The following is a 23,601-nucleotide window of genomic DNA, read 5'->3' as shown; positions in this document are numbered from 1 at the left end:
CACATAGGTGCTCCGGACACTACATACAAAACACGAGACTGAGTAAAATGAATGCCACCAACACATAGGTGCTCCGGACACTACATAAAAAACACGAGACTGAGTAAAATGAATGCCGCCAACACATAGGTGCTCCTGACACTACATACAAAACACGAAACTGAGTAAAATGAATACCACCAACACAAAGGGGCTCCGGACACTACATACAAAACACGAGACTGAATAAAATGAATGCCACCAACACATAGGTGCTCCGGACACTACATACAAAACACGAACCTGAGTAAAATGAATGCCACCAACACATAGGTGCTCCTGACACTACATACAAAACACGAGACTGATTAAAATGAATGCCATCAACACAGAGGGGTTCCGGACACTACATACAAAACACGAGACTGAATAAAATGAATGCCACCAACACATAGGTGCTCCGGACACTACATACAAAACACGATACTGAGTAAAATGAATGCCACCAACACATAGGGGCTCTGGACACTACATACAAACCTAGAACCTGGTCAACAAGAATGCCGCCAACACATAGGTGCTCCAGACACTACATAAAACCTAGAGACCGAGCAACACGAATTCCACCAACACATAGGTGCTCCGGACACTACATACAAAACACGAACCTGAGTAAAATGAATGCCACCAACACATAGGTGCTCCTGACACTACATACAAAACACGAGACAGATTAAAATGAATGCCATCAACACAGATGGGATCCGGACACTACATACAAAACACGAGACTGAGTAAAATGAATGCCACCAACACATAGGGGCTCTGGACACTACATACAAACCTAGAACCTGGTCAACACGAATGCCGCCAACACATAGGTGCTCCAGACACTACATAAAACCTAGAGACCGAGCAACACGAATTTCACCAACACACAGGGCTCCACTACGGTAATCGTATATGCATAACTACATACAAACCTAGAGACCGAGCAACACGATAGCCACCAGCACATAGGTACTCCTAAATGGTAAATTTTTGGTTGTATACATACCACACGTATTTCTGTATTGAGATTTTGTTTTACCAAATGTGCATTCCTCTTTAAGCCTACAACATGGTGTAGCTATTTGTTGTAAGAGGTCTGTATATTCACACCAGCTACATTCTAGTTCACTGAAACAGTCTCTGAAATGAGGTCAAATGAATAAAGTGTGTGACGTTTTTCAATACTATCCGGAAAAACCAAAATATATCTTCTTTTCACAAAATAAAGTAGATTAATTTATGTTCTTGTTTACTAGTTTTCGTGAATAGAGATGAGATTTTTCGTATATATTTTAGTTTCGTTAACTATGTGGTTTTGGACTATAAGACCGTAGAAAAATTGTTTTTCGTGATACACTTAAATTTGAAGTTCACGGAAATTGTTATATACCGAATAATAATGAATTTATAGTAACAAAATAAGTTCGATGTTCGCGAATATGACTTACTTCCATTGCCACAATGATCTAAGATTTGCCGAGTCTTTAATTTTATCATAATACAATGATGAATTATAAAAAAAAAATCAACAGTTTTATACATTATATATATTGTGACATAATTTAAAGCAATAGCAAAACACTCATCAAACTGTTATACTTTTATTAAGTAAAATCTTTTGAAATATTTTTTTTCTTTTTCTTGTCTGGTCGCTTCTGTGTTTGAGGGTAGCTGCAAGTGCCCGCTATACGCAAGTGGGTCAATCCAAAGCCTTTCAATTTTTGTTTTCGTATTTTCATATATTGGTTATGTCTGGCATACCAGGTAAGTAACCAATTTCTAGTTATGTTAAACGTTTTTCAACCCCTCCGTATAAACAATAGTTTCCATCTTGCTATTCGATTTATTGTTAACTTTTGCACATACTATATTTCAATGGACTTTTTTTATCCATCTTAAGACCACACACAATGAAATCAATATATTTTGTTCATGTAGTTATATATATGAAGTGAATATTATTACACTTTAGTCGTCATTTGTTGAATTGTTTAAAGTAAAGGCGGAAACCCATGACTAAAAGTTTTTGGAACTTTTTAGACAAAATATAGAGATTAACACATACGTCTTTGTTGATTTTTGATGACATTTCGGAACATAACATGTGCTTAGACCTTGTGTATCATCTGGCTGACTTACACCTGATGTATCTGGCAGTCGGGCACTACATGGCGGAACAGCAGACCTATTGAAACAAAATATCATTTGTTTTACTATACGTTTGCCTAGATCTATACATGGATTTTTAAACTTTTCCAATCAATAAAAGCATATTCTTAGAGTAAAAAGTTTTTTAGTCTATAATGATCATTTAATCAACATGTTGTTTCTATCTGGCCAATTACATGATATTCTAACATAAATGAATTTATTATTATGAGATACTTTGCTTGAGGTCAATCTTAATTTATGGTTTAATATATAAACTGTTTTACAATAAAAAGTAGAATAACAAAAATATCGAACTCCATGGAAAATCCGAAACGGAAAGTCCCTTTCAGAATAGCAAAATCAAAAGCTCAAACACATCAAACGGATGAAAAACGTCCTTTACATATTGTTGACTTGGTGGAGGCATTTCTGATGTAGAAAATGTTGGATTAAATCTAGTTTTATAGCTAGCAAAACCTCTTACTTGTATGGCAGTCGCATAAAATATTACATCGAAAACAATGTGTGAACAAAAGGAAAAAACATAATAGCTTGTTTTCAGTTTTCTATATTGTGTCTTGTGTACTATTATTTGTCTGATTGTCTTTTGCTCTTATACCATGGCGTTGTCAGTATGTTCTTATATCTATGAATGTTCCCCCGGTATCTTTCGCCACTCTTCTAAAAATGTCTAAAATTTTGTTACAGCAGTCAATAGTTATCAAAGGTACCAGGCTTATAATTTAATACACCAGACGAGCGTTTCGTCAACTTAAGACTCATCAGTGACGCTCACATCAAAAACATTGTTTTCTAATCTTAAACACAATAAAACAAACAACTATGTCAACTAAGAAAAATTAAAAAGCATAAGACACTCCATAGACAAAGCAAATAAGAAATTTTGAAAGAACTTTGTTCAACACATGGTTGGTTTTACGTACTAGTAACTATGTATACCACTTTGAGATCAAATCAAGGTTATTATTTAGGTAATACAAAAATAGTTTCAGCATAAAGTGTTATCGTTTTATAGTTTTAGAATTGGCCAAATAATCTAAAATAGATTTTTTTAATAAACTGTAGTTCATTGACACTATCGTATGCATAAAACTAAAATACTATAAGCCAATATTAGAAAATCCAAAACTTAAACAAAAATTGAAGGACCGATAAAACCAAAAAAAAAAAGAAAAGTTAGGCCAGAGCCGTTTAATACACTCTATTGAAAGTAAAATAACCAAAATATCGAGCTACAAGGTAAATTCAAAACAAATAGCAAAATCAAAACCTCAAAAACGAATGAAAAACAACTCCCATATTCCTGACTTGGTATAGACATTTTCTTATGTAAAAAAAAAAAGTTGAATTAAGCTGGTTTTATAGCTCACTAAAAGCTTCTAAAAACTACAACAGCTATGGCCGACTATGCAAAAATATATAAATATCGGGAATATGCTGTGGATTCATTATTATTCGTTGGATACCAATTTTCGTGCATTTCGTGGTCAGAGGGGAACCACGAAATTAAATGTTCAACAAATCACTAATTTTCTGAAGAAATGTATGCAGATCTTTGCAAACCACGAAATTAAATATCCACGAAAATGCAAGTTTTCTTCAATCCACGAAAATTGATACCCTCGAAACTAAATGAATCTACAGTAATGTGTTTATCTGTATATAACGAAAGACCAGTAGGAAGATTCCTTTGTTCAAATTAATCAGTTTAAAGTTGACATTTCCGAGTTCTTTTCAGTTCCTAAACAAAAAATATGGGAGAAATCACGTTGACATTTACCACATCCAACTTGGAATATCTCAGTTCCAACTTAAAAATTAATAATTTGTGACTTCCAACTGTACATTTGCCACTTCAAAGTTAGAATGAAGAAATGTTAGTACGCAAATGAGAGATGGTCAATAAGAGATAAATGTAAAATTTGAATTGAGATATTTCCAAAATTGCATGTCCCTATCATATAAAAAAAGAAGCTGTGGTATGACTGGCAATGAGACAACTCTTCAGGAGATCAAATGACATAGAATAACAACTTTAGGCCACCATACGGCCTTCAACAATGAGCAAAAACTTTATTTGTTCATATGCTTACCCTGTATTATATTTGTTAGAACACACATCATAAGTAATTGGACTGTGACATAAACATTGGCACTGGTTATTGCATTCTACGATGTCAGGTGATGTAGAGTCCTTCAAGATAACACAAATGAATTCAAAGATAAATTAGAAGTTTAACTATATCATATAAGAATATTACAGCAAATGAAATGATCCCCGATGTGTTATTTGAAAAAATAAAATTCACTAATGTCTGCATGTCAGTTTAAGAAAGCAATTATTTGTTATATTACTTTCATTGATAATGCACTATCGTAAAAAGATAGAATTGATGAAACGCTTTAACTTTATATTACTAGTAATTGAATAGTGTTTCTTTACAATTAAACATTGCTTTATATAAATTCATTATAGACACTCACACAAATAACAAAACACTCAGCAAGTATTAACGTCACGTACTGAGCACTCCATACGTTTTATTGACACTTCAGTTCAGACAATTCTAAAAAGATCACTATGTAATTTACCATCATATTTTGTATCAGCAGTCAACACACGAGTGTGTGTTTTGTGCTGTTCTTCCTTTCAAGACTAGAAATAATACAAAATATGTTTAAAATTCAATATGAAACATATCTTTGATTATTCGTATCAAGCAGTAGAGGAATATCAATTGTTTACAAGCTCTTTGATAATGTACATATAAGTACATCTCAAAGGGAACGCATTCCAAATAACTTACATCTACTGAAGCGACAAGAGTGAAATACATATATTGTAATGAAGATATGTGGTACTCACACATTTACAGTCAGTAGAAGGTTGCGTCTGTCTTCTTATGATAAATACATTCGTTTCTGCAATAGGTCGTATTTCAAATGTTTCATCAGTGTCTCTGAAATCTAGCCCTCCTAATTTGTTACCTGGCATAGTCACCTAATCAATAACATTAGTGAACGTTTGTTAAACTAAGACTTTTGATATATCTTTCCTCGGTATCTTTAATTCTTTAAGTTTTTCCTAACATCTGGTCATATGGGAACAAAATTTGTACACTGTAATTTTATTGAGGAAAAATGTCGTATTTGATCGAATAACATTGTAATTATATTTTTTCTATATCTTATTCTAAAATAAATCATCCCTGAGAGAAGGTGAAAAAAATGTATAAAAGAACCATAATTGGTCCTTTAAATGGGTGTAACAGGAAACGATTGGAACAAACAGTACCTCGTTTTCTTAGAATGCGATCTAGTCTGTTCATTAAAGTTCCTAAATTGTATGTAATGTCATATAGACGTCATAATCATGCTTACTAAAAACCTTCAATTATAATTCCTCTGCGCTAGACATATGTGTGTGTGGTGTATGTCATTAGGTTAACTCGAGAGAAAAACAATGCCAAATTTTTAAAGCATTTAACTCAGTAGAACAATAAGATCAGTTTAAAACTCAGCAAAGAGTTCAGGCTTTTAATTTGATACAATAGACATGCATTTCGTTTTCACAAGACTCATCAGTAAAGGTCAAATCAAAACAGTGAGAAAGACAAATTCAGTTTTTATTAAAAGTTTTGCAAAATACGATTGAAACTATATATGCCCGAGGTAGAAAAACCTTAACCTTTTGGCTTCGCAATGTGCAATTTTTAATTTCAGAAAATGTATGTGACAATAATATTTCATGTTAACAAAAAAATGCGTATTGGGAGAGTGATACCCTTGGTCCGTCTTACCAGTTGCATGGACCCAATTGGTATAAAATACTCTCAAAAGAGCATTGGTACTAAAAGATCCTGAAAGTTGTGCCAAATACGGCTCCGGTTAAGGCCGGATTTGGCAAAGGAACTTTATAATTAGATATTTGCACACCCTTCAAAATCGTAAATAACTACTTTATCCCTTCTACCAAATCCCGTAAAATGAAACAAACAAACCTCACCAAAACACAATCTATTTAAGAGTCATTTTCTGGAGAAATGTCTACGAAGTTTCAGCTTAATCTCAAACAACAAACCGTTTTCGAAGATGTAAAGCTAATAAAAAATTAAATGAAACACATAATAATTGATAAATATAGGTTGTCGGACCAAGAAGTCCACAATAAGTTATGTTACCGATTGATAATTATCCTTTATATCTAATTTAAGGTCAATTTATATCTTCTTTTTAACATGTTTAAAACTCACCCGAAAGGACCTTAAATTTGTATTCTTCGAAAAATCCTGGCACTCTTTCGAGTTAAGTACACCTTCTCGTTTCAGAATTTTTGCAATACCTGGTTCCTGAAAAATACACAGCAATAGAAAAACAAATTCATAACAATGTATTTCAAAATGATATTGAAATTTCAGAAGACGCAGGAAGAAACTTTCAATGATGAACCAAAACAAATTGACACAAAGAAAAAATACTTCAGTTCTATATAGTAAAGGATTTAGAAAAAAGAAGTAACATGAACATGATGAAAGCGATTACATATCTTCATTTATTCATTCGACTCTTTTTCTGTCTTGCTTTTACATGAATATTATTCAGAGTAGATAGCTGTCAAAGATGAAAGATTATAAGTATCTGAGGTTATGTTTTTTTTTTAAATTTCAAACGTGCTTCTAACATTTCAATAAGTGAACTTCTTATAAAATTGACAAATTCAATATGGGATTGAATTCATGTTTAAATTTGGATTAGCTTTGTTAGTTTGAGCTTAGGTGGATTTTACCATTTATTATAAGTTCCTTATTGTCATAAAGCTCCTGAAGATTTTTTTGCAAATGTTTATACATCCTTGGATTTCGAATTTTAAGATATGCATGTTCTAATGAAGGTAAGCCCAGAGAAGAGATTCAGAGAATTTTAGAAGTGTTATTTTCTATTCAAAAGCAGCACAGTCTTCAATCTGATAAGTTTGCATTTCAGTGGTCTTGGCGTCAATTGTTTAATTGAAAGCAGGAACATACACATGCTGGGAATGACAAACTGCAGTTTGAAAATAATTGTAGTGAGGGACAGAAAGTAACTCCTTTCTTTTTTTATCTCGTAAATTTGTTTAGTACAATATTTCTTAAAAAAAAAACAACTGTGAGAAAAAGCAAACAATAAAGAACATATAAAATTTGTATAATGAAAATAAAAAGTTTTTAAATATGAGTTGTAAAAGAGGCTGCTTATATGGATAAACTAATCCATAATTATAAGCGTTGAATTTGTTACAAACCTCAATTGTGATATGTTTTGGTTCTTTGAAGCCCGATTCGATTGTTGTTTCTTTAAGTCGCGGATGCATTACTATGAATCCACTGTCGTCAACAATAATGCACCTGTAAAATAGAAAATGTATATGATGAATATAAACCCAGAAATTGAGGTACGCCTAAAGTGTTATTTTGCATTGCATTGGTATAACTAATTAACAATAAGAGCAGGCGTTCAGAGGTTAAAGGTAATTTCGGTTTTTCGTAGGGAAATTACTTTGTTTTATAAATATTGTGACTATGTGTATGTTAACACAAAAGGCGTACTGCATGTACTATGCTTGAACATAAAGTGCGAGTTTATGGCTTTTTTAATTATCAAGAGAAATAAAAGTGTTATTTATTTCTGAGGTTTTTATATGTTCACTTCAGGGTTCCTGTTGTTCGTTTGTTTTCCTCTTATATTTGATGTATGTGTTTCCCTCGGTTTTAGTTTGTAACCCGGACTTGTTTTTTCTCAATCGATTTATGACCTTCGAACACCGGTTTACTACTGTTGCCTTTATTTAAATCAATTAGTGACATCGAAAACCGATAACATAAGAAATGTAGTGTTCAATCCTGGTATTTATGATGAGTTTATTTATAATTAAGTCTCTTTGAAATGAAAACATTTAAGTGTCAATCTGCCAACGAATCAGGAAGTGGTGAAAACATGACAATCAACAACCCACTCAAGTTGAAAATAATTTATGTTTAAAATGTATAAAACTGCACGAATATAACATTCGTTTCCTTTTCCTGTTCTCGTACATCAAGATATGATTTAGCTGAAATACACTAGAAATTACCAGTTAAGGGTAACTAGCTCTGTATTTTGTTGTCATTGTAACTAAAATTTATCTAGAGATTTCTCGAATTACCAGACACGCAGAAATGAAAGACCTACCATTTCTAACACAGGATGAGGGTAACTTCAAAATAGGATGGTTAGGTCGATGGGTTTTTCTCGCTCATGTTTTGATTTTTTTTCAAAATTGCCCGATTCTTACAAAGACTGGAACTTACAACAAAATTCTATGTTTGTTGAGTATTAACAAAATGATACAGAATCATCTTTTAATAGACTATTTTCCATTGGCCATTTATTTATAAAAAAAATTCTATGAATAAAAAGTGACTAAAGCAAGAAAGTAACAAGAAAATAATGATAAATGAAAAAAATAAATCCGAATCACCTGAAACAAATTGAGATAAAATAACAAATTATATAACTCTATCTTGTTCGGTACTTATGCATTCCGCCGATGTGTTGTTGTTTTGTGGTCAATGTTTGTAATATTGTCTTTCATTTTGCCTATGTGCTTTGTCTAAGCAATTTGGTTTTCTTTACTGACATATTTGTCTGTTTTTATAGTGATTAAGGGTATAGCACAATGTTGACCGCTGTAATGCTATTTTTGACATATTACACTTTGATGTCTGTTTGTTTTGTTCACACATTGGTGTCAACATAATGAAATTTTATGCAACTGTCATACAAGTGAGAGGTTTAGCTAGCTTTAAAACCAGGTTTAATCCACCATTTACCACGTAAGGAAAAGCCTGTACCAATTCAGGAATATGGCAGTTGCTTTGCATTCGTGTGACGTGTTTGATCTTTTGATTTATCCATTTTATAAGAGACTTTCCGATTTGAATTTTCCTTGGAGTTCGGTATTTTTGTTTACTTTTTAATGATTTACCACTGTAAAGCACTAGCTACACATTTGATGATACCCTACAAAAATGATATTAAACAAAACAATTACCAGTAAGTTACATCATCACAACTAGGATAAACACTACTGAACAACCAATTGAAGTATTCTAGTGGAAAATCAGCACCGACAGCAGCAGTTACTGTGGTAGAACTGCAATAAAATATCAGAATTTAATAGCTGCACACAAAATGCATGTTACAACAATTCTGAATCAGTGTATTAAAAGATAAAACCAAGAGTTCAAATTCAAAGTTTTCTTCAAAGTCGATATTCAATAAACTACATAAACACAAGCTCTAGAGAGCTTTTCAAATCGACTATGTATTACTGGTAAATTATTAAGCCAGGGATTTCGTTACCACAAATTACTTAAAACCTTTACTAAATTCTTCCACAGATATACAGATTTGGTTTTGAAGTTTGGTTGTACCTGTAGAAAACTTATTTCAAACGGGATTGCACATCCTCATTTTTACGGCAATATTGTTTACCGTGCCCAGAAATTTAGAAACGATCCTGGTAAACTTATCGATTCTTTAAAAAAACTTATTCTAAAAGGTTACCAATTCAACACTGTAATTAGATCATTAAATGTTGTTTTTATTGGTACTGATATTGACTTTGTTATCAGTAAATTAAAAGCAAACTAAATATTATTGTTATATACATATACACATTCATGGATCTACAATCTGTCGATACCTGTATCTTGGCATTGCACAAGGTCATGGTTTTCTCTGACTGTTTATGACGTCTTTACACTAAATCCATTGGATGTTGGATGTGTACGGATTGATAATTTAGTCTTAGATGCATGACTTTTTTTATTAATTGTTAGTGGCTTTGAACTAGCTATCAGTAACTGCGAGCACTCTCAGATCTGTAAATGTTACGGTACATTCTTTTTGTAAATTGCCTTTTTAAGATCTTTATTCATAAAGTGTGCAGGTGATTCTATTGATCTTCTTTTTTTTTCATTGGTATATGCTTGTCAATTATGTTAACAAATTCAGATTGAAAATTTGAATATGCTTCAACTGACAGCAAATTATCAAAATTTACACAATTTAGTTCATGTACAAATTTTTCTTGATTAAAAGTTTTAAAACTTCTGTAATTTATGAATTCATTTTTAATTTAAGACACAAAATCTTTTAACTGAAACGAAATTTTGTTGTATGATTGTCAATGTGTTTGATTGTCAATGTGACAAAAATTCTTATTATGAATAAGAAACAAGTTCGAAATCATAGTAACAAAAGTTTTCCGGAGACGTGTCATAAATTTCAATAGCAATGTCTTTTCCGCGTCATAAAACATACCAGCTAAATAGCATATAACAAAGAAAAGCCAAATTCAATAAGACACCATTAAGAAAATTCATTGTCCGGTTGTGTATACTTTTATTTGGTTCTGACCATTGCAGAAACAAGTCAAACACATGACTCAAAATATTTTTTATTGGGTACAGAGACTTGGCTCTATTACATTGACTTCTGAACTGGTTTTTTATAAAGAGGTGAACCAACGGTATATGATGACTCTCATTACTTTAATTTTTACCATACACATCTCTAGTTATTTACAACATACACAACTTACCCTTTCTTGTATATAGTGTGCACGAGAGATAAGACTATTCCAGATCCCCAAGAATCAACATAAGGAGTAGTTAAAAACATTATATTGGGATGTGCCATTGCCTGACGCCACCTAAAAATAAAACACGTGATCTTCATTGGGATGTGCCATTGCCTGACGCCACCTTTAAATAAAACACGTGATCTACATTGGGATGTGCCATTGCCTGACGCCACCTATGAATAAAACATGTGATCTACATTGGGATGTGCCATTGCCTGACGCCACCTATAAATAAAACATGTGATCTACATTGGGATGTGCCATTGCCTGACGCCACCTATAAATAAAACACGTGCTGTACACGATATGCGTGTGAAGTAAATCAGTGGAAAATAATGTTTTCCTTTTACTTTATAATTATGAATACTTTTAAAGCATGATCGTTAAAAATTCGATTGTATGTCATAGAATTAATTGCGGAAAAGTATAAGTAGGTTGAAAGCGTATTATCATAGTGTGAAACTCATACTTTTTTCTGAAAAATTCTATCGCTTATTTGTATTTCTAGTCCAATAACAGTATTTGTTTTTTGGATAATCAACACACTAAGCGAAAATTTTTCCTTAAGATACATTGAAAACATTTTGTCACGTTCAAAGCTTACTGTGATGTATAGGTTTTGCTAATTGTTGAAGGTTGTACAGTGACCTTGACTTATTTAAATCCAGGTTATTTATACGCTGGCAGATAAACATTATTTGTCTGTTATTTGAAAGAAAAATATGTCCTGTTTTATTTTGTCCCCAATACTACCCTTCACATATATGTATCTGTTAAATTAGATGAATATTAAAATTGCTGTTTATTTAAAATAATTTATATCAGTAAAATATTATGTACTTAAACGTATTTCTTGTATTCAACTATTTTGGAATAGAATTTTATCTTGTTTATAATTTTTTAATTATACAGTAACTAAGGTTTCAACTTCCTCGGGCAAAGTTGGCCTTATATGGATTTGGCTATCATTTAAGGTCTATTTTGGTTTACAGCTCTTCAACATTTTTAGTTCTTTAACATCATTGGCTTTCAAATATTCGTCTAATGAAGGTAAATACAGAAAAGCGATTAGGGCGCATGAAATTAATAACGTTTTTTTATTACATGAGATGAACGTAAAATGCATCGATGGCCTACCAAGCTCTCTTTTCGTGATCATAAGGTTTCTGCAATGAAACTCCAGGATAAATTCTAATCATTCCTGCTTTTGTTCCAATGTATCTCCATGACACAAATCTCGCGGGATGAGATTTCCAATACTGCTCAGCTTTATATGTAGCCAAAACCGCTGATCTTAACGTCGACTGCCAAAATAAATGTAAAGAAAAACATTTATACTTAAATGTTAAGTGCAATGCGTAAAAGCGAAAGTAATAATGATTATGCAAATACGTGATTTGCAGTCTGTGTAATGCCATTTTTGGAGCTATCATACACTGCAGTCATCTTATCATTATCAATATTCTTGCATTGTTATCTCTTTAGAGCTATGAATGTGATGATTATTGATAGTTCATTGAGTACAGCAAAACTATAATTCTATGAAGGGAAAGAATATTTGACACGTGAACGACAGGCAAATATGCATTAAAATGATACGAAATCATCAACATATTAGAATAGGCGTTCTTCAGTTTGCCCAATGCGGGAAGATCGGCAGTAATGTTGTAACCTCGTTTTGCCATTTTTTACTGTTTTATCCAAGTGAAAACAACTAAGGAATCGCACTAACTCCAAATAGAGATATACTGGAAGCATCGACAGGATGAACACTTATGATGTCATTCTTATATATGGAATAAGAATATGGCATTTATTATCAGAAGGTCCGTTGTTATGTATGGTGGCGTTTGTTCTTGTTTTTCAGTTAAGGGTTTCTATTGTAGTCAGCACTTCGGTGTTGACATGAATATCAATTATATGGTCATTTTTATAAATTTCCTGTTACAAAACTTTGAAGATTTCGAAAAACTAAGGATTTTCTTATCCCAGGAATAGATTACCTTAGCCGTATTTGGCACAACGTTTTGGAATTTTGGGTCCTCAATGCTCTTCAACTTTGTACTTGTTTGGCTTTATAACTATTTTGATCTGAGCGTCACTGATGAGTCTTATGTAGACGAAACGCGCGTCTGGCGTATTAAATTATAATCCTGGTACCTTTGATAACTATTTATACCACTGGGTTGATGCAACTGCTGGTGGACGTTTCGTCCCTGAAGGTATCACCAGCCCAGTAGTCAGCACTTCGGTGTTGACATGAATATCAATTATATGGTCAGTTTTATAAATTTCCTGTTACAAAACTTTGAAGATTTCGAAAAACTACGGATTTTCTTATCCCAGGAATAAATTACCTTAGCCGTATTTGGCACAACTTTTTGGAATTTTGGGTCCTCAATGCTCTTCAACTTTGTACTTGGTTGGCTTTATAATTATTTTGATCTGAGCGTCACTGATGCGTCTTATGTAGACGAAACGCGCCTTTGATAACTATTTCGTTATTTTGTTCCTCTCGTAGTTGATGTGTTTCTGTTGGTTTTGATTTGTGACCCGGATTTGTTTTTGCTTAAACGATTTATGAATATTGATCAACGGTACACTACTATTGCCTTTATTTAGCGTTCATGCCGTTCGTATCACGATGGAACAATATAGTATAATGTAGATTGGTACATAAAGGTTGTATGTAGTTAAGTTCTGACATCAAAAGATATAAGACCATAAACACACGTTATACTTATGTGTATTAAACAAATACCGATTTTCAATTTAGAAACTGTGAAGAATTGTTAAATTATTCCTTTTAACTATAAATATTCTCTTTGTTAAACAACATATTTTATCCAATATCAAAATCAAAATGCAAACGTTTTCAGGAAAAAGTTAAGGAGCAAAATTTAAGAGAGTTTTCACAAATAGCAAGTAAATATAATTTTATAATGAATTCAGCTTTACTTAAAAAAAAATAATGTTATAATTACTTAATACAGGTATAAAGATACATTATCGAAACAGTTGTTGTTGTAATGTATACTATCATGACTATCTCACCTTAAATCCAGGATTAGTTATTTTTTGTCTTGTAAGATAATCGCGATAATTTGTGACATCTTCAGCCGTCTCATCGTGGTCTAAGTACTGAAAAGGGTTTTGAAATGCAGACTGGGAAAATTTCACACTACTTCGATCTAAAATGTATAAGGTATTCATTATATTGACACAGAAATGTAAAAAGTTTTGTAATTATTTAAACAGCTACCTTGTGTAAAGTAAAATTTGCTAACAATATACCTTTATCATATGATTCCTTGTTTGTAAAAACATGAGAAGATTCGGTATGAATAGCAATGAGACAACTTGTCATCAGAACAAAAGTTAGCAACCCTAGGTCATCGTACGGCCGTCAACAAAGCCTATCCTGCATATCAAGCCATACCATGCCCCGAGTTGACAAAAATAATTCTAAAATGAAACGAGAAAAAAAAAATCGGCTTGATTTATGTACAAATTTAATAATAGAAAAATGTACTCGCCATTCCCTAAAATAAATATTTTTTACGAAATCGTCATATAAGAATGGAAATGGGGAATATGTCAAAAAGAGAACAACCCGACCAAAGAGCAGATAACAGACAAAGGCCACCAATGGGTATTCAAAGTAGCGAGAAAAGTCCGCACGCGGAGGTAGGCATCAGCTGGGCCCTAAATAAATTGATTAAAATAAAAAATGTGTATTAGTTCAGTGACAATTAACGTCAAACTAAACTCAAAAACATATAAACGAACTAAAATTTAAAAAAACCATGCAAGTCTAACAAAGGCCAGAGGCTCCTGACTTGGTGCAAGCGCAAACAAGCGGCTGGGATAAACAAGTTTTGTGAGATCTCAACCTTCCCCTATACTTCTAGCAAATGTAAAATAAAAAAAACAAAAATAAACATATCACAATGCACATTACCTTATCTTAATATTTAACAACTATAACAAATTCAGATGATTCACATCCTTTTGACATACCTGATGTTACTCGTCTTGAATAAAATTTGCAATCGGAAAAGGAGTCCTTCAAAAGGCTTCTGTCATGGTACATGAATACATTTTGTAAATCTACATCGTTGGGCTTGAATTCAGTTTCGTCTATTTCGGAATACGACTCATCCACAAGAACAACACACAAGGAAAGATTACTCTGTGGTATCTACAGATAAGGCAAGAAAATTAGATTGTATATGACTGAATACAAGAATATACATAGAAAAAAATCAAATTGCAAAATCAAAAGCTCAAACACACAAAACGAATGGAAAACAACTGTTATATTCCTAACATGGGACAGCCATATTCTTATGTGGAAAATGGTGGATCAAAACTGGTTTACAGCTAGCTAAACTTCTCACTTGTATCATAGGCTTAAAACACTAAATGAAAGGATATAAGTAAACGTTTAATCTTTTATAAAATATTATGACACACTATTCATCATATACAATCAACCAGTTCAAACCAAATTAGACGTTTGAATGGGTACTCATCACTATTTGAAATGTTTATTCCTCATTCAATTGGAATTCTTTTATAATTGTTTCCTGTAATGATAATTTCTATGTCAGTATCGCATTTATGTTTTCTTTGTCTGGTTTAGACAACTTTCACATGAAAGTTCTAACAATCAGTCAGTAGACATCATGCATCTGGGCGTCTTATCTCAATAGTCAGTTCATTTGTGGCAAATCATTCATACTGTATTGTAGATCAGCTATTGATGCAACGCTTTTCTAGTTTTGGTAAACCTGTATTTTATTTTTCACCAACGTTGCTTTTATTTTGCTTCCTTTACCTTCTCTTTGATTTAAGCGCTTCCAATAAGTATTATGTTAACGAAAGGTTTATATACATTTAAGTTTTCTGTACTTAGCAGTTGAAAAACTTAATTAAGCCATTCTGATGTGTTAAGCTGCTATTGTCGAATTTAACAGGTTGATCGGACGTTATGTTTTTACAACATTGTCCAAGGTTTGGGGAGAGATGGGCGGTTACAATTTTGTTTAACTAGTAAATTCTATACATTTGATTGTCTACAGCAAAGGGCCATTAGTTCAGAGTTTTTTGTCTGTCATATGTGTTTTTCGTTTATCATTTTGTTCGTATGAATTGTTCCATACTTTAGCATGCCGGGCCTTTAATGCTAATCAAACAATGTTGATTTTACTCATTTTTGAAGGCCTTATACAGTTGCTTAAATTGGACCCTGGTGGATAGTTCTTGTGTCTGCATTCGTCCCAAATCTCCGTATCTTATAATGCTGTTTGATAAGCGATCAGATATAAAGTTTTCATTTCCTGTAACTGTAACATATACAGACTTAAAGAGTGAAGATCCAACATTATATGATTTTAATGAATGACTTTCGAATTATAAAAATGTATAAAAACAGAATGATTTGTAAATTCTTACTGAGCCCCAATAGAAATATGCTGTAAGACTAATATCTCTGCTACCATCATTCACAAGTTTGCCACGTGGTTTCGTAAAAAACTTCGTTAATGTTTTCTTTCCCATGCCACCACTAAAACAAAAATTGAAAACAACACTATATAAATGCAATACGTAATGAGTTATCTAAGTATTTTCATCAAGAACAACTAAAACCGAACATTTGAAAACCTGAAAAGTAGAAGAACCGTATCATTTTTCTATGTTCAGTTGACTGTGAAACTAGGGTCAAATCTCTATTTTGGCATTAATCGAAAGATCATATCATAGGGAACATGTGTACTAAGTTTTTAGTTGATTGGACTTCAACTTCATCAAAAACTACCTTGACGAAAAACTTTTTTAAAAACAGTAATTATTAAGACAAGAATGTGTCCATAGTACATGGATGCCCCTCTCACACTATCATTGTTTATGTCCAGTGGACCATAAAATTAGTTAAAAACTAATTTGGCTTTAACGTTAGGAAAACTATATCATAAGGAACAAGTTTACTAAGTTTCAAGTTGATTGGACGTCAACTTCATCAAAAACTGCTTTGACCAAAAACGTTAACCTAAAGCGGGACATGTGGACTGACAGACGAACAAACGGACGCACAGACCGAAAAACACAATGCCCTTAGGTGGGGCAGAATAAATAAAATCGTTCTAGATTATCAAAATTTTGAAACTTTGGAGAAAATCCGCTTCATCGTTTTTCAATTGATTCAATTTCTCTTTTATTAAGTAGTCAAGATGACAGCCAGAAACTGTAACAATTCCACTGCGACGTAACGTGCATTACTTCTGTATACTATACGAAATTACCTTTTCATTGACTCAATAACAGATTGGGTTTGTTGTTCTCTTTCCAATACACCAATATTAACTAACACGGGATCCTCGGTAGATTTAACAAAGGCTGCATTTGGCAACAGAGGGTGCATAAAAACTCTCCCGAGTCCATCTATCATAAAAGCATATGAATATTCGTCTTCTGAAAAGTACTCAATTTCAGTTAAAAGTTCACTTATCTTCACATCTGTACACATGACTCCATGAAAGCTAATGACGTTAACAGGACGGCATAATGATGTTATCAAACCTACAAAATAGGTAATGTACATGTACAGCGGTGAGGCAATACTTATTACTTAGTAGAAAAAATGCATATTTTCACGATAGTGTACCATTTCTAAAGTAAACACTAGTACTCCAAGATCGAAGAATCCCTTTCTTTATGGTTTCATTTCAGACATACCAATAGAAGAAAGAAATCGAGTAATACTTTTCATTTACAGGAAACTCTAAACAACAAAGTGAATGTGCGTTAGTATTCATATTGCATGAACACATCTGTTATGAGCGCATTATATACTCATCCACATGTAAATGAGTACATTTTGAATGATTAAGATGTTTTGAATGAACAAACCAGTATGTAAAAATTTCGTAAGAGTTTGTAAAATCATAAGTGACTTGTCGTGTAACAAAATGCCTTGTTGTTTGTTATTCAAGTACATGACTCTGAAATGACTATTTACACTACAAGTACCAGTTTTCCTGTATCCGGTTCGCATTTTGTCATTTAATCTATCAGTAGTAATGCTAGAGTAATAAAATGTTTAAAAGTTCAAAACCTAATACAAACGTTAAAGACCTAAGAAGACCAACAAGTATAAAAAGAAAAGCCAACCAAAGAAAAGGGATTGGAGCTTTTCAGATTTTACCCTCCCTCTTTGGTCCGTATGGGGTCAGTAGTGAACGAATTTATAGCACGTGGGACATTTTCTGCCGAGTTTTGTAGAACAATAAACAATGAAATACAACAACATCAACAGATGACGTCACCATTAATAGTAGACGTGAAGTCATGAACCCCATATGAAATTTACTAACCCCCTATGGATCCATCACCTAGTCACGGTGTTAAACCAATCAGAACGTCATAATTTACCCGCGGTGCGATAATTTCTTATTTTGCCCAACAATATAATAGGACAGTTCCGTATGGTCATGCCTGTTACTAATGCACTGGGTACTGGGACTGGTACTAACAGTTCATCAGCAGATATATCGACCCAGTGCTAGAAATAACATTAATCAAGTTTTTACTTTAATTGATGCGTTTTCGACAATAAGTATGAAAAAGTCAAATTCAATAGATATCCTTGACATAGTGTCAATTTATGACACGGAATCATTGAAAAAAAAGTTGACGGATACTGATATAATCATGTAATATTGCAATAATTCTTACCAACTTCTGAGAAACGGTCGACATAGGGAACAGTGAACGTTGATTGATCTGACTGACTACCTGTTGTCAGATGTATATAAAATGTGGCCAATTTAGTTGAAAGCAGTTTCTGATCAATCTGGTTAAAACCTTCGAAATGACCATCCTGAAAGAATTGGTTACATCATTTCTTAATATCAATAAAGAAACTGCATTATTTAATTGTGTCTGGTTTATGAATATAGACTAATTTATCAAAATAATAAAAACAAAACAACACACATTTAGACATGTTAGATAAAAAAAAAATTTTAAAAAGGCAAACTATGTTCCCGACTTAGAAAAAAGTAAAATCACAAAAATACTGAACTCCGAGGAAAATTCAAAAAGGAAAGTCGCCAATTAAATGGCAAAATCAAAAGTTCAAACACATCAAACGAATGGATAACAACTGTCATATTCCTGACTTGGTACAGACATTTTCTTATGTAGACAATGGTGGATTGAACCTGCTTTTATAGCTTGCTAAACCTCTCACTTGTATGACAGTCGCATCAAATTCCATTATATTGACAACGATGCGTGAACAAAACAAACAGACACAATAGGTAAAAATGTCAAAAATAGGGGTACAGCAGTGAACATTGTTTTATCATCTTAATCACTATAAAAACAAACAAATGTAACGAAGAAGCACAAAAAGGCATACATCAAATTTAACATCCTCATTTTGCTTATATTATACGATTTTATTTATTTATGTAAAATCCACCCATAAGAGATAGAAGGTTTTAAGTACTGGAGTAAAATCGCGCGTTTGAAATTCGCACAGGTAGACATAACATAATTTTGTCGTTCAAAGTAGGACAGACATATGAATATGTATTGGGGTTAAAGTATTTATAAAAAAAAAACAAAAAAAATGCTAATCTCCGTTATTGGGCTTATAATGGTTACATACACTAAGATTCACATTTAATTCAGTATTAGAAAATCAATTAACTATAACTATCGACAGTACATAATTGAATAATAGGTAATCATTTTTTAAAATTAATGCCTATCCAACTATTCCCGGATTTGAAATACGAAATCGGAAATAGTTTAAGTGTACCATGTGAATTCATCGGCATTATTGTGTGAGCTGCTGTTATTGTTTTTGCAAACTTATATACAAAATTCCAAGCTTTATACCTAAAAGAGTAGGAATGATGTTTTCGTTGTTGTTTTTCTGTTATATATATATATATATATATGTCGCTAGCATCGAATCGATTGTAAATTTCAAATTCCCTCAAACGAATTTTTTCATTGATGCCTGCATTGACTGATAAAATCAGCATGCACACAACATAATCAGATACTCACTGACTTAGGTCCAATTGAAAGATCTTGATTAGCCATGTCTGCTAATTGCTGTTGAGCATCAAGATCTATCAGATTTAAATTAAGAAATTAATATACTATTTATACATATTTTTAAGTTAAAATAATTCTGGTAGAAAAAAATTATAAAGAATTTTACAGACCGAAAAAAAAATTCTTAATAAATACTATGACAATAAATATGTAAAGAAGCTAGCATTCTCTAATAGTAAAAGGAAACAATAAAGAACTAAGAGTTTCAATCGGAAAATTACATGATAGTTTTGTTTAACACTAGGATAAACTGAAGGAGTTTTGACGATATGTCATTTTTTTTTAGATTTAATATGTTTGTATATCAATAAAGACAACAGTAGTATACCGGATTTGTAATAACATAAGCAACACGACGGGTGCCACATGTGGACCAGGATCTGCTTACCTTCCGGAGCACCTGAGATCACCCCCAGTTTTTGGTGGGGTTCGTGTTGCTTAGACTTTAGTTTTTTATGTTGTGTCATCTGTACTTTTATTTGTCTGTTTGTCTTTTTATTTTTGGTCATGGCGTTGTCAGTTTGTTTTCGATCTTTGAGTTTGAATATCCCTCTGGTATCTTTCGTCCCTCTTTTAGTATACCGCTGTTCAAAAGTCATATATCCATTGAGAGAAAACAAATCCGGGTTACAAACTAAAACCGAGGGAAACACATCAACTATAAGAGGAAAACAACGAAACAACAGAAACACTGGAGTGCAACAAAAAATCAAACGACAATGCAACATACATAAAAACGAACTATTAAATAATATATGTATGACCGTTCAGCGAAAGTGATGAAAATTACAGTTTTTGGACCTCATATTTTCTGAATTACATTTGAACTCATGATGAAATACTTTCCAATGAACGTTTGACAGACAGCCCTGTAATTTTTGTACATGGGAGTTCATTATACAAAATGGAATGAATAAAAAATATTGAGTGTAACATCATTAGAGTATAAGTCATCAGAGTATTTTGAGATTACAGTAATATAAAAAAAAAAATAGCAAAGAAAATTCAATGAAAGTCCTTTATCAAATGACAAAATCAAGAGCTCAAACACATCAAACGACTGGAAAACAACTGTCCTGTTCCTGACTTGGTACAGGCATTTCCCTATGTAAAAAATGTTGGATTAAACATGGTTTTAAAGCGAGCTTAACATCTCACTTGTAGGACAGTCGCATAGAATTCTATAATGTTGACAACAATGTGTGAGCAAAAAAAAACATCATCGGTATAAATATCAAAAAATGGGAGTACAGCTGTCAATATTGTGTTTTATTTTAATCACTATAAAAAACAAATAAATATCTCAACAAAGAAAAACAAATCATCATATAGACAAAGCACACAAGCAAATATTAAAGACAAGAATACATAATAAGTTCATCGCATGATATAATACAGATGCATTTTACTGCACTTGCGATCATGAATATTTCAGGATTTTCCCCTCATATTTCTTAACTGAGAAAATATTTCGTAACTGGGAACATATTTTTTATATAATAATTATAAGTCAATTTAACCAAAAGTGTGGAAGAAGGAATAATTGTAAAAAAATAACCTTGTCCTATCAGGTATGTGAAAATTGCTATTTTGTTCTGTAATTTGGCATTCTCTTCGCTTATTACGTGAACAGGATCTCTTCCCGATGTTGATTTCCCATCAGTAACGAATAAAATCACTTTCACTGAAATGAATTTATAAATGTCTATGTAATCATATCAATGTTATAATCAACCTTTAGATCGGTTCTTTGTATATTTTGTAATTTTGTAACTTGTGCTTAAATTTGCGATCACCTGATACATTGTAAGTCAAATCATTTTGGAAAGATTTTTACAGTGTGCTGTTACATCAATCTTCATGACAGCACATAATTGACTGCTAATATATTTTACCCGTCACATTCTCTGTGTGCCTGTCCAACGCCAGGAATCTTTATTTCGGTGGTTTACACACTCATAATGTTGGCCCAAAAATTCAGATTGTTTTTAACTGCGATGAAGTTGAGAAAATTATGTGAAAACATATCTTAATATGTCCAATTGTTTCAGTTATGAAATATTCTTGACCAATCACTTCTTTAGTGATGTATTTCTGACGTCATAAATGTAGATGAATTTGAGAACGCCTTATTTTTGGCATAATTTGGTAAGATACCTTTTTCTTTACTATTCAACCTAAATTTGAATAGGCGAGGGATGGCACCACATATGAAATCATGAAATAAGGTCGGAAAGATAATAAATTACAAGAAAATTGACTAAAATGAAATCTATATCTGTTTCTGGCTAAAAGTTTTAAAAATGCATTTTTACAGGGCTGTTAATTGGGGTCACTGGCTCTACTCTTTCTCTTGTAATATGCCGCCGAACATGACACACTCATCAATCTATGAATAAGCTTATACATGTATTTATAATCATAACTCTACAACTTTTTCACGGACGAGCGCCATTTAAATCATAACGAAACCACCACTGATAAAAAAAATGAAGAAACATGCTTCTTTTAGTATTTAGTAATACAGTGTGAACAAGATGTAAACTGTGAAGTCTGACAGTTCTTAAACGTATTGAAATTACAAATCTTTCGTTAATGGCGTCAAAATGGCTTTTATGTTCAATAACAGTCCATTAGAGGTTCTTTTGTACGATGTGACAAAATGTACTATACCTCTGTTGTCATTGTCAAAAGTGTCGTTTGAGGAATGAAAGTAATTGAAAGCCACTAACAGGGCCTTTTCATAGTTTGAATCTCCTGTGCTACCAGTGTTTAATGTAAAGATATACTGCTTCAATTCATCTGTATTTTCCTTCGTTGCGAAGGCTAACTCGTTTCCATAACATGTATGACTGGTTGACGGCACCGATGGTGTTTTTGCCTCCTTATCAAATGAAACCAGTCCAACCTGTAAAAATATTTAAGTAGAGAAATTATGTTTATAAAGATCTCCATAATGTTAACATATCACAGTACTTAAAACGTTGAAAAGAATTCAAATTATAAATGAGTGTTGTTCTCTTGGAAAAGAAAGGATATACTTTAGTGTATAAATTTATGACACAAAATCACTATACAAACACTAAAGTCATATAAACACAAAATCACTACACAACACTAAAGTCATATAAACACAACATCACTACACAAACACTAAAGTCATATAAACGCAACATCACTACACAAACACTATAGTCATATAAACACAAAATCACTACACAAACACTAAAGTCATATAAACCTAAAATCACTACACAGACACTAAAGACATATAAACACAACATCACTACACAAACACTAAAGTCATATAAACACAACATCACTACACAAACACTAAAGTCATATAAACACACAATCACTACACAAACACTAAATTCATATAAACACAAAATCACTACACAAACACTAAAGTGATATAAACACAAAATCAATCCACAAACACTAAAGTCATATACACACAAAATCACTACACAAACACTAAATTCATATAAACACAAAATCACTACACAAACACTAAAGTCATATACACACAAACACTAAAGTCATATAAACACATTACTACACAAACACTAAAGCCATATAAACACAAAATCCTTGCA

The 23,601-nt window shown here is 32.4% G+C and overlaps 1 protein-coding gene across 3 annotated transcripts in view; it reads right to left on the bottom strand.

Moving 5' to 3' along the window:
• Positions 1-23,601, bottom strand: part of LOC127712402 (VWFA and cache domain-containing protein 1-like) — a 41,743-nt gene that overhangs the window by 1,594 nt on the left and 16,548 nt on the right. For all 3 annotated transcript variants that reach the window (XM_052218797.1, XM_052218796.1, XM_052218798.1), the window contains exons 7-23: positions 22,676-22,910; positions 21,561-21,686; positions 19,952-20,016; positions 18,605-18,749; positions 17,173-17,449; positions 16,325-16,436; positions 14,888-15,068; positions 13,922-14,058; positions 12,005-12,171; positions 10,826-10,936; positions 9,272-9,373; positions 7,484-7,586; positions 6,456-6,551; positions 5,069-5,203; positions 4,296-4,396; positions 2,096-2,215; positions 1,037-1,170 (exon numbers count right to left, since the gene is read on the bottom strand). In XM_052218797.1, coding sequence (XP_052074757.1) covers positions 1,037-1,170; positions 2,096-2,215; positions 4,296-4,396; positions 5,069-5,203; positions 6,456-6,551; positions 7,484-7,586; positions 9,272-9,373; positions 10,826-10,936; positions 12,005-12,171; positions 13,922-14,058; positions 14,888-15,068; positions 16,325-16,436; positions 17,173-17,449; positions 18,605-18,749; positions 19,952-20,016; positions 21,561-21,686; positions 22,676-22,910 — 2,347 coding nt within the window. The remainder of the gene's footprint in view (positions 1-1,036; positions 1,171-2,095; positions 2,216-4,295; positions 4,397-5,068; positions 5,204-6,455; positions 6,552-7,483; positions 7,587-9,271; positions 9,374-10,825; positions 10,937-12,004; positions 12,172-13,921; positions 14,059-14,887; positions 15,069-16,324; positions 16,437-17,172; positions 17,450-18,604; positions 18,750-19,951; positions 20,017-21,560; positions 21,687-22,675; positions 22,911-23,601) is intronic.

The sequence above is a fragment of the Mytilus californianus genome, unplaced genomic scaffold, assembly GCF_021869535.1.
Source record: "Mytilus californianus isolate M0D057914Y unplaced genomic scaffold, xbMytCali1.0.p SCAF_8, whole genome shotgun sequence".
Taxonomy (NCBI): domain Eukaryota; kingdom Metazoa; phylum Mollusca; class Bivalvia; order Mytilida; family Mytilidae; genus Mytilus; species Mytilus californianus.
This window is presented reverse-complemented; position numbering and strand designations above follow the sequence as displayed.